At 41.5% G+C, this 12,427-nt stretch overlaps 1 protein-coding gene across 1 annotated transcript; it reads right to left on the bottom strand.

Annotated features, from left to right (window-relative positions):
- Nucleotides 1-480: 480 nt before the first annotated feature.
- Nucleotides 481-7,807, bottom strand: mlec (malectin). The gene is made up of 6 exons (XM_085787432.1): nt 7,638-7,807; nt 6,910-7,111; nt 6,239-6,417; nt 5,781-5,957; nt 3,810-3,867; nt 481-3,604 (listed from the first exon to the last, which is right to left on the bottom strand). The coding sequence occupies exons 2-6, from the start codon at nt 7,094-7,096 to the stop codon at nt 3,360-3,362; spliced, it is 846 nt and encodes a 281-aa protein (XP_085643558.1). The 5' UTR covers nt 7,097-7,111; nt 7,638-7,807; the 3' UTR covers nt 481-3,359.
- Nucleotides 7,808-12,427: the final 4,620 nt, after the last annotated feature.

The following is a 12,427-nucleotide window of genomic DNA, read 5'->3' on the forward strand; positions in this document are numbered from 1 at the left end:
TGAGAGGAGAGAGGAAGAGAAAAAAGATCAAAGAAAACAAGAACCTTTCGTGTCATGTCCGGACACTGTGCTTAAGAATTTGGATGGAATGACGGCAATTCTTTGGTTCTCATGAAAAAACAAACAAAACACAGAAAGAGCAGATCTTCATTCCACTCCAGTTTCATTCAGCTGTGAGATGTACTGACAACAACAGGTCTGAAAAAGGCTGGTGAGGATATAAGACCGTCTGAAACAAGTGCTGGACATTTAGATTTCACACAGATCTCTCAAACCTTTTCCACTTTTGTTTTTGACTGGCTTTGCTCCTAGAAAAAGTTGAGGTTAGCAACAGATTCAAGATATCTTAATAACTCTACAGACCCTTCCTCCTAAAAAAGAGCCGTTGTGTGGAATGAACATCTAGCCCTGGAAAGTGTCTTCAACAGAATAAAAAGGCTAATTTGATATAAGCCAACAAAAGAGTAGCCTCAAGGCGAATGATGGTAAAGCACGTTGTATTCAATGATTCAAGGCAACAAAGACAAACATACATACGCTCACACACAAAATGACGTTTTTTTTTTAAAAATACATGAGGCAGTGCAAAATGTCACACCAATAAAATATCACGTTTTAAAAACTCAAAAACAAAAACAGATCCTGAGGAAAAAATTCAAACATACAAATCCAAGTGTATTATAAAACATCTCCAGATCAGCCCCACTCTGATTTAAATTATATATATGATAAAATGGAAGATCCCACATTTTCAGAAATAATCTCATTTATTTGACTTTCTGGCAGTCAGTTTATCTGGCTGCCTGTTAATTTTTTTATTTATACTATGTACCAACAACCATTTCCTCCCCAGAAGAAAGGCCACAAAGTCTTCCTCACGTGAAAAAGAAAAAGAACAAAACAAACCCTAACACCTCAGCTACAACACAAAAGTGATGAGATCCAAACTGTTGCCACACAATAAAAAAAAAGTGTGACCTTGTACCTTATATACACACGCAACTGTGTAGACTTGCAGACAAACAGAACACGGTGACTTTGGTGCTGAATTATATGAACTTTTTGCATCTTTTCAGAGGAAAAAAAGGTGCGTGTATGTCTTAAATATGAGTTAAGTTTACAGCGTTCAAAAAAAAAAAAAGGATATCAACAGACATCCCCAAAACCCGCCAAAAACAGACTTAATGTTTCCTGGCACTAACTACTTGCCCACCATCAATCAAAATGGGAAGGAGAATCGAGAAGTGAGGGAGGATCTGCAACACCTGAATTAACCGTTTTTCAAGTACTGCATATGGCAACAGCAATACTGGCGGGGGGAGGGGGTCGGGGGGACATTTAAGACGCATTAGTGAGACAGGCAAAGTTACAAAATTGTCCTTGGAGTAGAGCTAAGCACTTAAGGGAGGTAACCAGATACATAAATAGCAGGGTTCACAACACATCTCTAATAAAAAAATGAGGAACAAAGCTGCTTTTCATTTCGCATGGACAGCAAAAAAACAACAACAAATATCATTGTCCAACAACAGCCGAGACTAACACACAGTCAAAGTGGACTCTGATAATATGGCCATGTAGAGACAAAAATAAAACTAAAGGCTCAAAGATTACGAGTTATCCCCAGTTTGTTCATCAATTCAGGGACCAGGACATGTAGCTTAATTGCACTGAAAGTTCACACTGAATTACCAAAATGGAGACAGTCCACATGAAAATGTCTTAAGACAACAGATCTGAAAAGGCTGAGGGACCAAGAAGAAGAAGAAGAAGGTGGAAAAGTTGAACAGATGTTGATCTAGAACATCTGGTAAACATTTGATTTTTCTGCTTCCACTGACATTGTGCTTTGTCATCTCTTAGTGTAGGTGGGTAAAGGTGTGGTACTGTACACGCAGAGCCACTCTGTATCAAACAGAGTGTGTTGACTGGCACAGATGATTAGATTATCATGTTAACATTGAGCTGCAGCAGCTTGTTCTCGCGGTAACATGGACTGACGCTCACGGCCCAATCAGAGTCAACACAAAAATCTCTTTTAAACCAAACAAAAAAATGATGACAAACACACAAAAAAACCTCCCCCCTCTAGTCTAGCCACAGATGAAAAAAGTGGAAAAACTGTTCCACTTGAATCAGCCGTTATCAATTTCATGTGGTGAGCGTACTGCCCAGTTAAACCATCAGCCACACACACATCACAGACTTGAATGTTTGAGCTATTTGTCAAATTAACAGGCCACCAAGTTTTCCTTTTCTAACAATAAAAAAAGACATTCTTTGGTGAAACAAAAAGGCAGGCATGCATGATGAATGAATGGAAAAGGCAAAGATCACCTCAAATACAGCAATGTAACTTTAGCATTTCACAGCATAAACTTTGCCTCTCACTAAATGCAAGTATGGCGTCTCTTACTGGAGAAGAAAAAAAAAAAAAACTTTTGAAGGCTCAACATTCACACCTTGTAAAGTTGAAAAAAAAACAGATCTATCCGTGGGGAGAAGGACTTTCAATTTGTGATCACTGCTGAGTAGACTTTTTATGGCCCTTAATTAACTAATTTGTGAAGCCAAACCTAATTTTATGTAAAGGCAAACACAGCGAATAATCCCTCCAGCTGCAGAGCTGGCCCCACACCAGTTTCTCCTCTTTCAACATCTCATGACAAACAGAAGATGGCACGTCGACGCAGGACTAACTAGATCTGAGTGGACAGACACACACAAAGATGGAAGCCTTGTAAATGGCAACTTATCTCCACTAACTGTCTTGCTTGATGGATTGATTCTATTCTACTTCTCCAATTTTCTAAGCAGCACCATTTCCAATTTGAAGGTAACATGTCTGACCAGATGCTGAGCAGGAGTGTTAACACCCAGTACAAAACAATGCTTTGAAGTTTATAAAACGGGCCCGGACCAATCGCTCCTGAGCATCCCTTAGCTGCGGAAATGTGGTTTCAAACCGTGAAGACTGGCAACTGTAAATCCTGCCCAGTCTCTGAGTGAAAATGACTAACATTGTTCAAAAGGGTCAGCAGAGGTGGATGCGAAACACATTCACAAAGAAGCGCACAGCATACACTTCCTACGTCTCCTTTCCTCAGCGGTACGATTCACCAGCAGCGTTTTGCTTCGCCTTCGCAGTGGCTTTCTGTAAAAGTTAGCGTCTCTTTTTTTTTTGTTCCTTCCGTCCTTGTGGTTTTCCTCAAAGCTTTCAGCTCTCTCCTGTTGTGTATGTTTTTACCTGTGCTGCCATTGTCACTTCGACCCCCCCCCCCCCCTCCTCTCCGTCTCTCTCTTCATAGTCCCACGTCCGCCTCGTCCTCCTGTCGTCTCCTCGACCGGCTAGTCTCAGCTCACAGCCGACAGAGGCAGAACAGTGTGGGGATGAACACTCCGAACGCCACCAGGATGGGAAACATCAGGCTGCTGTTGTCGGCCGCGTACGGGTTTGGTGTTCGGGGGCCGGACCGGACCTTGTACTTAGAACCTGCTGGGAGCTTTTTCTTCCCACCCTCCTCGCCTCCTTCGCTATCCTCCTCTTCTTCCTCCTCTTCCTCGGGCTTCTCCAAGCCAGGGTGAGGCTGAAGTTTTGGTACATCTGTCAAATAAAACAAAGGATGGAGGAAGTAAGTCTGGATGTGTCCAAGTGTTCACCTGCAACACTGTTACGATTTCCCCACTGTTGTACAAAAGTACTTACACTTTTCTGTACGTTACTTGTTGAACCAGACATCGGAAACTACTCAATATACTACAGGTTTAATGCAAAGTGCTTATTGGCTTACAGCATGTTCAGGACTCACCTTCTAATGTCCCCTTCATTACATAGAGAGCACAGACCTTGGGGTTGTCATAATAACCCTGAAACACAGAGCAGAACACCACCACAGGGTGGATGAAGAGAAAATATTATTAATATTAGGCAATAGGCATCTATGACAGAAAACAGAGGAGAACAGGTTAATGGTGTTGGTCCCAATCAACCATTCAAACCAATTTGGTGCAATTAGTCAGCATTTCTGTGGCTTGTGTGTGAAATCTCAGCATGAACTCAAACCACTCTTAAGCTGCACACACATATAATAAAGGGCTATACAATGACTCTATATCTTTAAAGGACTATATGTGAAAACACCTTATGAATGACTAAATAAAATAATATATACTCAAGGTACAAAGACATTTATGAAAATACAGCTTCAGGTTGGTCAATAATCTCTTTTGCTTTCAAGGTAGGAAGCTGGAGCACCCATATCTTGCTATGATGCTCACTTTGACATAAAAACAATCATTAGAAATGCCTTCTTCCTTGTGTTCAGTCTGCAGAAAGAGCAGACGGTATGTCCTATTTCTCACTTTTTAGAGAAAGAAAACAGAGAGAACAAGTGATCTACAAAAAATAAAAAGAAAGAGGGCACTGCGGAATTCTTTTTTTTTTTTTGAAGTATGTCGCCCTACAAATTTAGCCTATAGCCACATGTTCTACAAACCCCACAAGCAAAATATTAGGGCTTAAGGGGAATACTAATCATGGCAGAGGGGGACACACACACACACACGGCCTCCAGCTACCTCATGAGTGATCGTGATTAATTCCCAGACTTCAAAACAGAATCAAACGTAATCTCTGACTGTGATGTTTGGCTATGTTGAATGTAGTAGTGCAAATATGGATTAAATAAACAGGATGTGTCAAGTCAATGTAACACTCCTTGTATAGTCATACGCATTTTAGCAATATTGCTTCAGGAAATCAAATTAAACTATAGACTGTCAATAAAGAGGCATGCCAATAGTGAATGTGATGGTAGTCCAGTACCACAGTATGAGTTGGTGCCGTGCTGACAGCCAGAGAGGGAAATGTAATAAACTGTCACTGTAACTGTCAGCTTGTGTGAAGTGACTAAACAGTGGAGTATTGCTGGTGAATAATTTGCAGAGGAGCCAATTTACCAACAGCACAGCTTCTTCATGTGGCTGGACACAGTAGATGTATTACCAGAGAATAAAATGTGACAAGGAAAGAAGTGAAACAATTACCAACCTCATCAGAGGCTGTTTTCAATAAGAATGATGGATTCATGGCCAGGCGACTCACCCCTAAGTCATCCAGTTATTTATTGTTTATGCAATATTATCAGCTGTTTCTTTCTTTTCTTTTTAAAAAAAGATATTATAATGTAATTACATAAATCTATGAAAAAGACAATGCAGGCAAGCAAACCACAAAGCTGAGATGTGATTTACAGAGAAGAGCGGTCAGGTGAGAGCAAAGTTAAAAAGCTGTGGCACAACAATAACTACAGAGGCCAACCAAACCATTTGCATGACCCACACACTTCAACTGGCATTTCAGATGAGGATTATGTAAATGTGCTGTCATTTTTGTCAGACTACTTTGAATAAGTCCCAAGAGGAACTTTCCCATGAAAGGCATAATGGCAATTTCACTTCTTCATACCAACACGTCCAACAAGCTCAATGAATGCACATATTGTATGGGTAACTTGTTGTGCTTCCTATTATAAACGTGTCATTTCATTAATAGTCCAACAGTCAAACAGAGTGAATTCATGGAGAGAAAATGTGCATGTGTAGAACTAATGCATGGGCATGACACAAAAAATATGGGGACCAATTCTTACCATATTTCTCCACACCCACAACTGCCTTTGACATCTGCTCATTAATGTAAAATCAACCTGCTTAAACAGGACCGACTTGTTTCAAATGCCGGTGATTAAGCTGTGGTTATTCAAACAGGAACAGCTCACCTTTACAAACTCCACAGTGAGCTTGCCGTTGAAAGTGGACACCTCTCCTTGCACGCTCAGCTTTCCACGCCGGATAGAGAAAGGCACTATCTCATCATGAGCCGTGCTGTGACCCACTCGATCAAAGATATCCAAGTCCTTCACCACCACATGGCCATTTAGACGGACATCGAACACCTAGAGAAATAGATTCCCAAATCAGCAGTGGATCACAGCAAATCCACAAAATGTATGTTTCCATCCACAGAGTGTATTTATGAGTGTTCAAACTACTTAAAGAAAACTGTCTGAACATACATATGCAGTGACAATCAAAAAATTACATGCCTGACATATTAGATATCAAAGAAAAAATATACATAAACATAGAAAAAAACATACTGTATACACAGAAAATATCAGTTACTTAAATTATGCTAATATGCAGATGATTATGGTCATAACATTAACTGTCATACCTTTTGCTGTGACTGGGCGAAGTAAACTTCTGCATACTTCATAACAAGTATATAGTCTCCTTCCTCACGAATGGGGATATCATATCCAAAAGTGTCTTCATTGTAGCGCTCTGTCTGATACAGGATCTGGTCCTCTGGACTGGAGCGCAGTATTGGCAGACGCACCCCATAATCGGAAGCTATGGAGGACAACAGCATCAGATTCTGCTCACCAGACCCCATTAAAAGCTGCATTTCTGGAAAAGTGATCATCCCTCATGTCAGGCAAGCCCTGACCTTTTTCTTGCACTGAGTCAAACACAGTGCTGTTCTGTGGCAAATGGCAACTTACCACAACGTGTCCACTCAAACTTTCAACTGCAATATCTCTGCCTCATAAACCGACACCAAGAAAGACTCTACAGTCAATTAGATCATATCATCACCTGCTTCCTCTCCATGCTGAGGGGCGGAGCTGCAGCTCTGTGCTGACTCCTCATTAAGTCGTGGTTACTTGCGGAAGCAAGACCTTGCAGAGGTTTCTGCTGGAAATGTCTGAGGCTGAGAGAGCAGCATGTACCTTCACAATGTCACTGAGCAGGTGAAGCCCAGCAAAGCACGCGCACACGCGTATTCAGTAGTTAAACCGTTGACATACCACCCCAAAAATAAGAAAAAAAACCCCAACTCACCTTTACCAAGCTTCCCTTCTAATGGGTCCTTTTTGAAGTGGATACCGTGCACGTCTACATGTGCCTCCCCCCCGGCGTTCACAGCCCAGATGACCCGCTCAGCGAGGCTGGGGCCGCCGCCGTCCGCCTCGCACTGCTCCGCCAGCAGCGCCAGCAGCGCTACGACCAGCACCGTGACCCGCTGCATTGCCTCAGCCCGGTCCTGGACACACACACACAGAGTCGGTATCTGGTTGCATGCCGCACAGCCTCACACTGCATGGTAGTACTAGTAACCCCTCCGTGTGTAACCCCACACACACACACACACACACACACACACACACACACACACACACACACACACACACACACACACACAGTTGAGCTAGCGCAAGGAGCTAGCAGGCTCATCTTGATGACATGCAACGTGATATCTTGAAGTTAGCACGGATGCTAACGTTAACAGCTCCGGTACCGGCAGTAGCGTTAGCACAAAAATCACACAGACACACAGAAATATACACACACAGTGTGGGGATATAAACTGGTGTTATAGTTGTAAATGAACAGATCGGTGCCAGTATCACAGTGTTACCACAGCTGTGACATTTGGTCAAACAGCAGAGAATAAGGTAAATGAGCAGCGAGTAACGCTGGTCAGTGGGCTAGCTAGCTAACCTACCTATCTAACCAGAAATACTGGGTCTGTGAGAGCCCCGCTAACCATCATGCAAAATGTCTCTTACCGTCCCCTGTCTCCAATATCTTCAGCCAATGTGTAAGTTTATCTCTGCAGACACAGTCTCACCGGCTGACTCAACTCGACACCGGACGATAAGTTGCTTGTGTGCAGATATCCTCCTCCGTTGCTGCTGGTGGCCACAGCCTGCTACACTGACTTTCATTCAATGTGTGCATCCAAACTAACATTTGCTGTGGCGGTGTGTGTGCAGGAGCAGGAGGCGGAACAGCGCTACCTAACCTTAGATCTCAGACGGCCAATGAGTGACAGACACACTGCCGAATCACGGCCCCCTCTCAACGTTTCCTGCTTCATTCAACGCTGTTTCATATCACAAACCAATCACATCATACTTTGTAACTGTGTGCAAATACCGACTTTTGATGTGTTCGTCGAGGCCGTTAAAAGTCATAAGATTATCGGAGTGGTAAACACTTGATGCCCCATATTCTGGTCTTGATTGGTGGCACCGTGCAGGAAGAAGTCTGTTACACGTCAAGTGAAGGTATCCCTGTTCTGCTGCCCTGAGTTCTGCCTGTCAGGCAGTGATTTCAATCTTAGCCCCCCGCTCCACTGTGGCAGGCCTAACACTAAGCACCAAATCAAAATGACCAATTACACCGTCGAGCTGCTTAAAGTCGGGGTTCAAAAGGCCAGATCTGACACCCACTCCTCTGCACTTAAATCACGGGGAGACGAAGCTACAAATCCACGTTTCCTCAATCTGAAACTTCCTGAAACAGCCACTCAGATTTACCCATTGGATCTACCTGCTGTTGACCCTTCAGTGAAGAGACACCAACATACTAAAGGCGGTTTTCATAGTGTCAGAAGTGGAGTTGAGTGGAGTTAGCAGTTCCATTCACTCTTATACATTAAATGTATTGTATAACCCATATGTTACAGCCCTATGTATTACACCCGCCCCACCCCCCAACCCTCCATACCCATCTTCTTCCTGTCTGACGTAGTCCGGGTCTTGTCCAATCAGAAGAGTCCAACGCAGCGCGCAGTGGTGTGCGGAGGGTTGGGCGGAGAGGAATGAATGGAGATAGTTGTTATGGCAACAGCATTGCCTCCACGGGTGACAGGTGTTTAATGATTGCTCTTTACTCGACACAGCGTTGGTAAACATACGGTAAACTGCCATATTTTCTTAAAATGAACACACAGCCCTCTGTGTTTGTTGCTACTGATTCTGTATCAACATTTGCCATACATTAACTGAAAATCATACAAAAGCCGTAATGTTTGAAGCTGTTTAGGAGCATAATGTGCAAACATTTGTTGCTGTTACTGCTGCTTGCAACATTGTTTCTACCGAAGTGGCCCAAAGCTGCATGTTGTTTTTTTTAATGGCTTTTTCATCGCCTGCAACAATGTCTTAAATTTTCTTGCTAGATGATAAACTTCAATCTTGCATACAATGTTTTAAGAGTTCATATTACTTTGATCACTTTAAACTGTTACTAGACCATTTGGTTACTGTGACAAATCTCTCTCTTTGCACTTTTCTCAGCCTAGGATAAATAAAGTAGCCTGCATCTTAATCTTAATCAAAATATAGAAGGAAATCAACTATTTGTGTAGTAAACACTTAAGCTCGACACAAGCCTGAAACAATCAGTTTACAGTAGACAGCTGTTTCAAGAGTATGGGTTTTATAAAATGCATGGCACAGATAGAGTCAGGAGACTTTGTACTCTCAAACTGCATAATTTGTTAATGCTGTGTAAAGATCCAGCCTGGCACAGACCAAAACTCTTACAGAAGCACTAGGCTGAAGCGCCCCATGGATTTTAAAAGGTTGACTGTTTCGCATTCTTTAACAATGGTTTTCGTATGTCACTAAATAGTCTTAACTGAGTAGCCTACAATTATCTCGCATAACAGCAGTCTTTGCAGATGAATAGTAGGCCTATCACTAGCTAATGTGTCTTTTGTAATATGTGCACCTACTAAGCATGTTTGTTGTAGGCTATAACACACCTTCCATCAAGGATAAATTAGTCAAAGGTCACACATGGACACGGCACAGTTATTGTCATTCTGTTCGGCCATTTTCTACCTTTTTTCGGCATTTAACTAGTCCTTCATACTTTGTGCTATTTCAACAATTCAAATATCAAAACGTGCGGCCTTTTCGGGACAGGTGTGCTATGACTTTTCTCTTTCATACTATTTATATTTTTTTAAATATTTAACTTTTTCTGCTATTTTTTTCCCCATAGGAATGCATTAAAAACGTCTTCAAACTTTTAAAATCTTCTTACTTCTTTGAACCTCTAAAACTTCAGCATACTTCCTCCCACAGACTCCATTTGTCTTTTTAATTGTAGATAAACTTTTAATCTATTCCCGTATGACTCATCTTATTGATATCTTCAACAGTTTTAGATTGTTGGCTGTTTTAAAATCATTAAAATTTTTGACAAAATCCAACTTTATAATGGGTGTGTGTTGCTTCTAACGAGCAGGGCTTAGAGTGAGTGACATCATCGCTAGAGTGAGAGGGATCGAAAAAACATTCAGGATTTTTTCTGGATAAATTGCCAGCACGGCCACAAATTAAACTCTAGACACATGATTTCCTCACTGTTTGTAGCCACACTTGTCGTGTCTCATTTGATGTGCTCAAAACAGCAGACAGAGTTACAGAATTGTCTCAGTGAGCCTAATTGTGCAGCTAGACCCGCTCCAGTGGCTCATCGACTTCAATATAAAAGTAGGAGCTGATTTTTTTAGAAACACAGAAATGCCCCCCTTTTCTACCTTGCAACCCTGAGAAAAGTTTTTGCCCTACAAACATTTAATGCACATCAATGTGCTCAGGAAGGTCTCCTTGCCCCAGTAGTCATGGCCACATTCTGATAAGAAGTACGGTTCTCTTTTTATGGGCTGTTTTCGGAAGCTGCACAGAGCTCAAATCTCTCTGCTCTGCTCTGCTCTGCTCTGTGTGCAGTTGGTCCAGCTGTAGTGGCCAGCTCGTTATCATGTCTATAAATAGAACAGTGCAGGTGCAGCCTGGCCGCTCGTTAAGATGTTTTTAAACACAGCCCCACACAGACACATGATAAACCAGACTGACAGAGGATGTCCACGCACAAACACAGGCATCACACTCACAGACAGACACACACAGACACTCACACACAGTCACACATGCACGCATACACAAACAGACAAACAGACAAACACAACACTGTTCCACAGAGTAAAATGTAAGCATGGTAGTCGCCATGGTAACTTCTGAGGGCAGGCTGCCACACAGGTGTAATCAATCAAATCATTCGGGAGGGAGGAGTTCTGTGGCGCTTATCAACAGTTTTACTTTCTGCACATGTACACGCAGACAGAGAGACCGTCAGACTCACACACCCAGACACACCCAGACACACACACACACACACACAGGTTTGCAGCTCAAATTCATCAGCCTCTCAATGATTTTATACTTTTGATGTAAACATCTCCAACAATTTATATTTTTCTCATGAATTTAAGTTCAGACGTTTAACCTTTCCACCTCTATAAATACCGGTAGTAGTACAATTACAGGTGGAGCCTAGGACATAGGATGCAGCTTTTAACATGTGTCCTATCTATCTATCTATCTATCTATCTATCTATCTATCTATCTATCTATCTATCTATCTATCTATCTATCTATCTATCTATCTATCTATCTATCTATCTATCTATCTATCTATTGTGGTGTATAATAAACTCCTTTTTACCATCTACAAAGAAGACGTGTCAGAGTGGTCATCTTTTCATCAGCATCGACATCAAAATATACCACACTATCTATCTATCTATCTATCTATCTATCTATCTATCTATCTATCTATCTATCTATCTATCTATCTATCTATCTATCTATCTATCTATCTATCTATCTATCTATCTATCTCTTTTTTCAAACCCTTTGTCTCTTTTTTCTCTCTTTTTCTTTCTTTCTTTTACTCCTTTATTTGTATTTTACAAAACTTCTTTCTATCTTTCCCTCTCTATCCATCCATCTACCCCTGTCTATCTATCATCCCCCTCTCTCTTTTTCTTCTTTCTTTCTTTCTTTCTTCTACCCCATTTCTTTTAACTTCTTTGTTTGTTTCTGTCTTTCTTTCTACTCATTTTCTCTTTCTTTGTTTCTACCCCATTTCTTTCTTTCTTTCTTTCTTTCTTTGTACTGCTCTCTGTATATATCTCTCTTTAATTTATCCACCCCAATTTCTTTCCTTCTTTCTTACTACCCCCCTATCTACCCTTCTCTCTGTGTCTTTTTCTTTCTTTCTGTCCTTTCTGTCCTTTCTTTCTTTCTTTCTTTCTTCAGCTCATTCAGCATTGTTTCAACAATTTCTTCAGCTCATTCAGCATTGCTTTCAGCATTCACACCATTTCCATTCTTGGAAATGTTTTTTCTAGTTTACAATTATTTTCATTTGGTGACTTGCACAGTGGTGGCAGTCTTTCTGCAGGGAACGCGTACTCAGCTGCAGTCCTACCAGAAACATGTATAAATAATAAATATCATGAGGAGGTGTTATCCTCGGGACATTCAGTGTCAGCACACACTGCTGATATTTCCATAACGACATTTGACAGGAGACATAGACACACAGTGAAGATCAAGAGGTAGTTTCAAACTTGAGGTCCACAACAAAACACGCAGTTGTCACTGTGTTTGAGTATGTACAGTATATTTTCATTCAGTGTCTCAGTTGCAAACTCAAAATCATTTCAACTGTATTGCTTCAGTATTTTCTTTGACAACTTCTCCACAGGAAAAGGGGG

Source organism: Trachurus japonicus, chromosome 9, assembly GCF_045865225.1.
Source record: "Trachurus japonicus isolate A0001 chromosome 9, Traja_1.0".
NCBI classification, from domain to species: Eukaryota; Metazoa; Chordata; class Actinopteri; order Carangiformes; family Carangidae; genus Trachurus; species Trachurus japonicus.

Coding starts and splice junctions, on each gene's coding strand:
- mlec (XM_085787432.1), bottom strand. CDS start 7,096: ATGCAGCGGGTCACGGTGCTGGTCGTAGCGCTGCTGGCGCTGCTGGCG. Junction 6,418..6,909: donor AGAAGGGAAGCTTGGTAAAG/GTGAGTTGGGGT, acceptor TGTCCTCCATAG/CTTCCGATTATGGGGTGCGT. Junction 5,958..6,238: donor TCGCCCAGTCACAGCAAAAG/GTATGACAGTTA, acceptor CTATTTCTCTAG/GTGTTCGATGTCCGTCTAAA.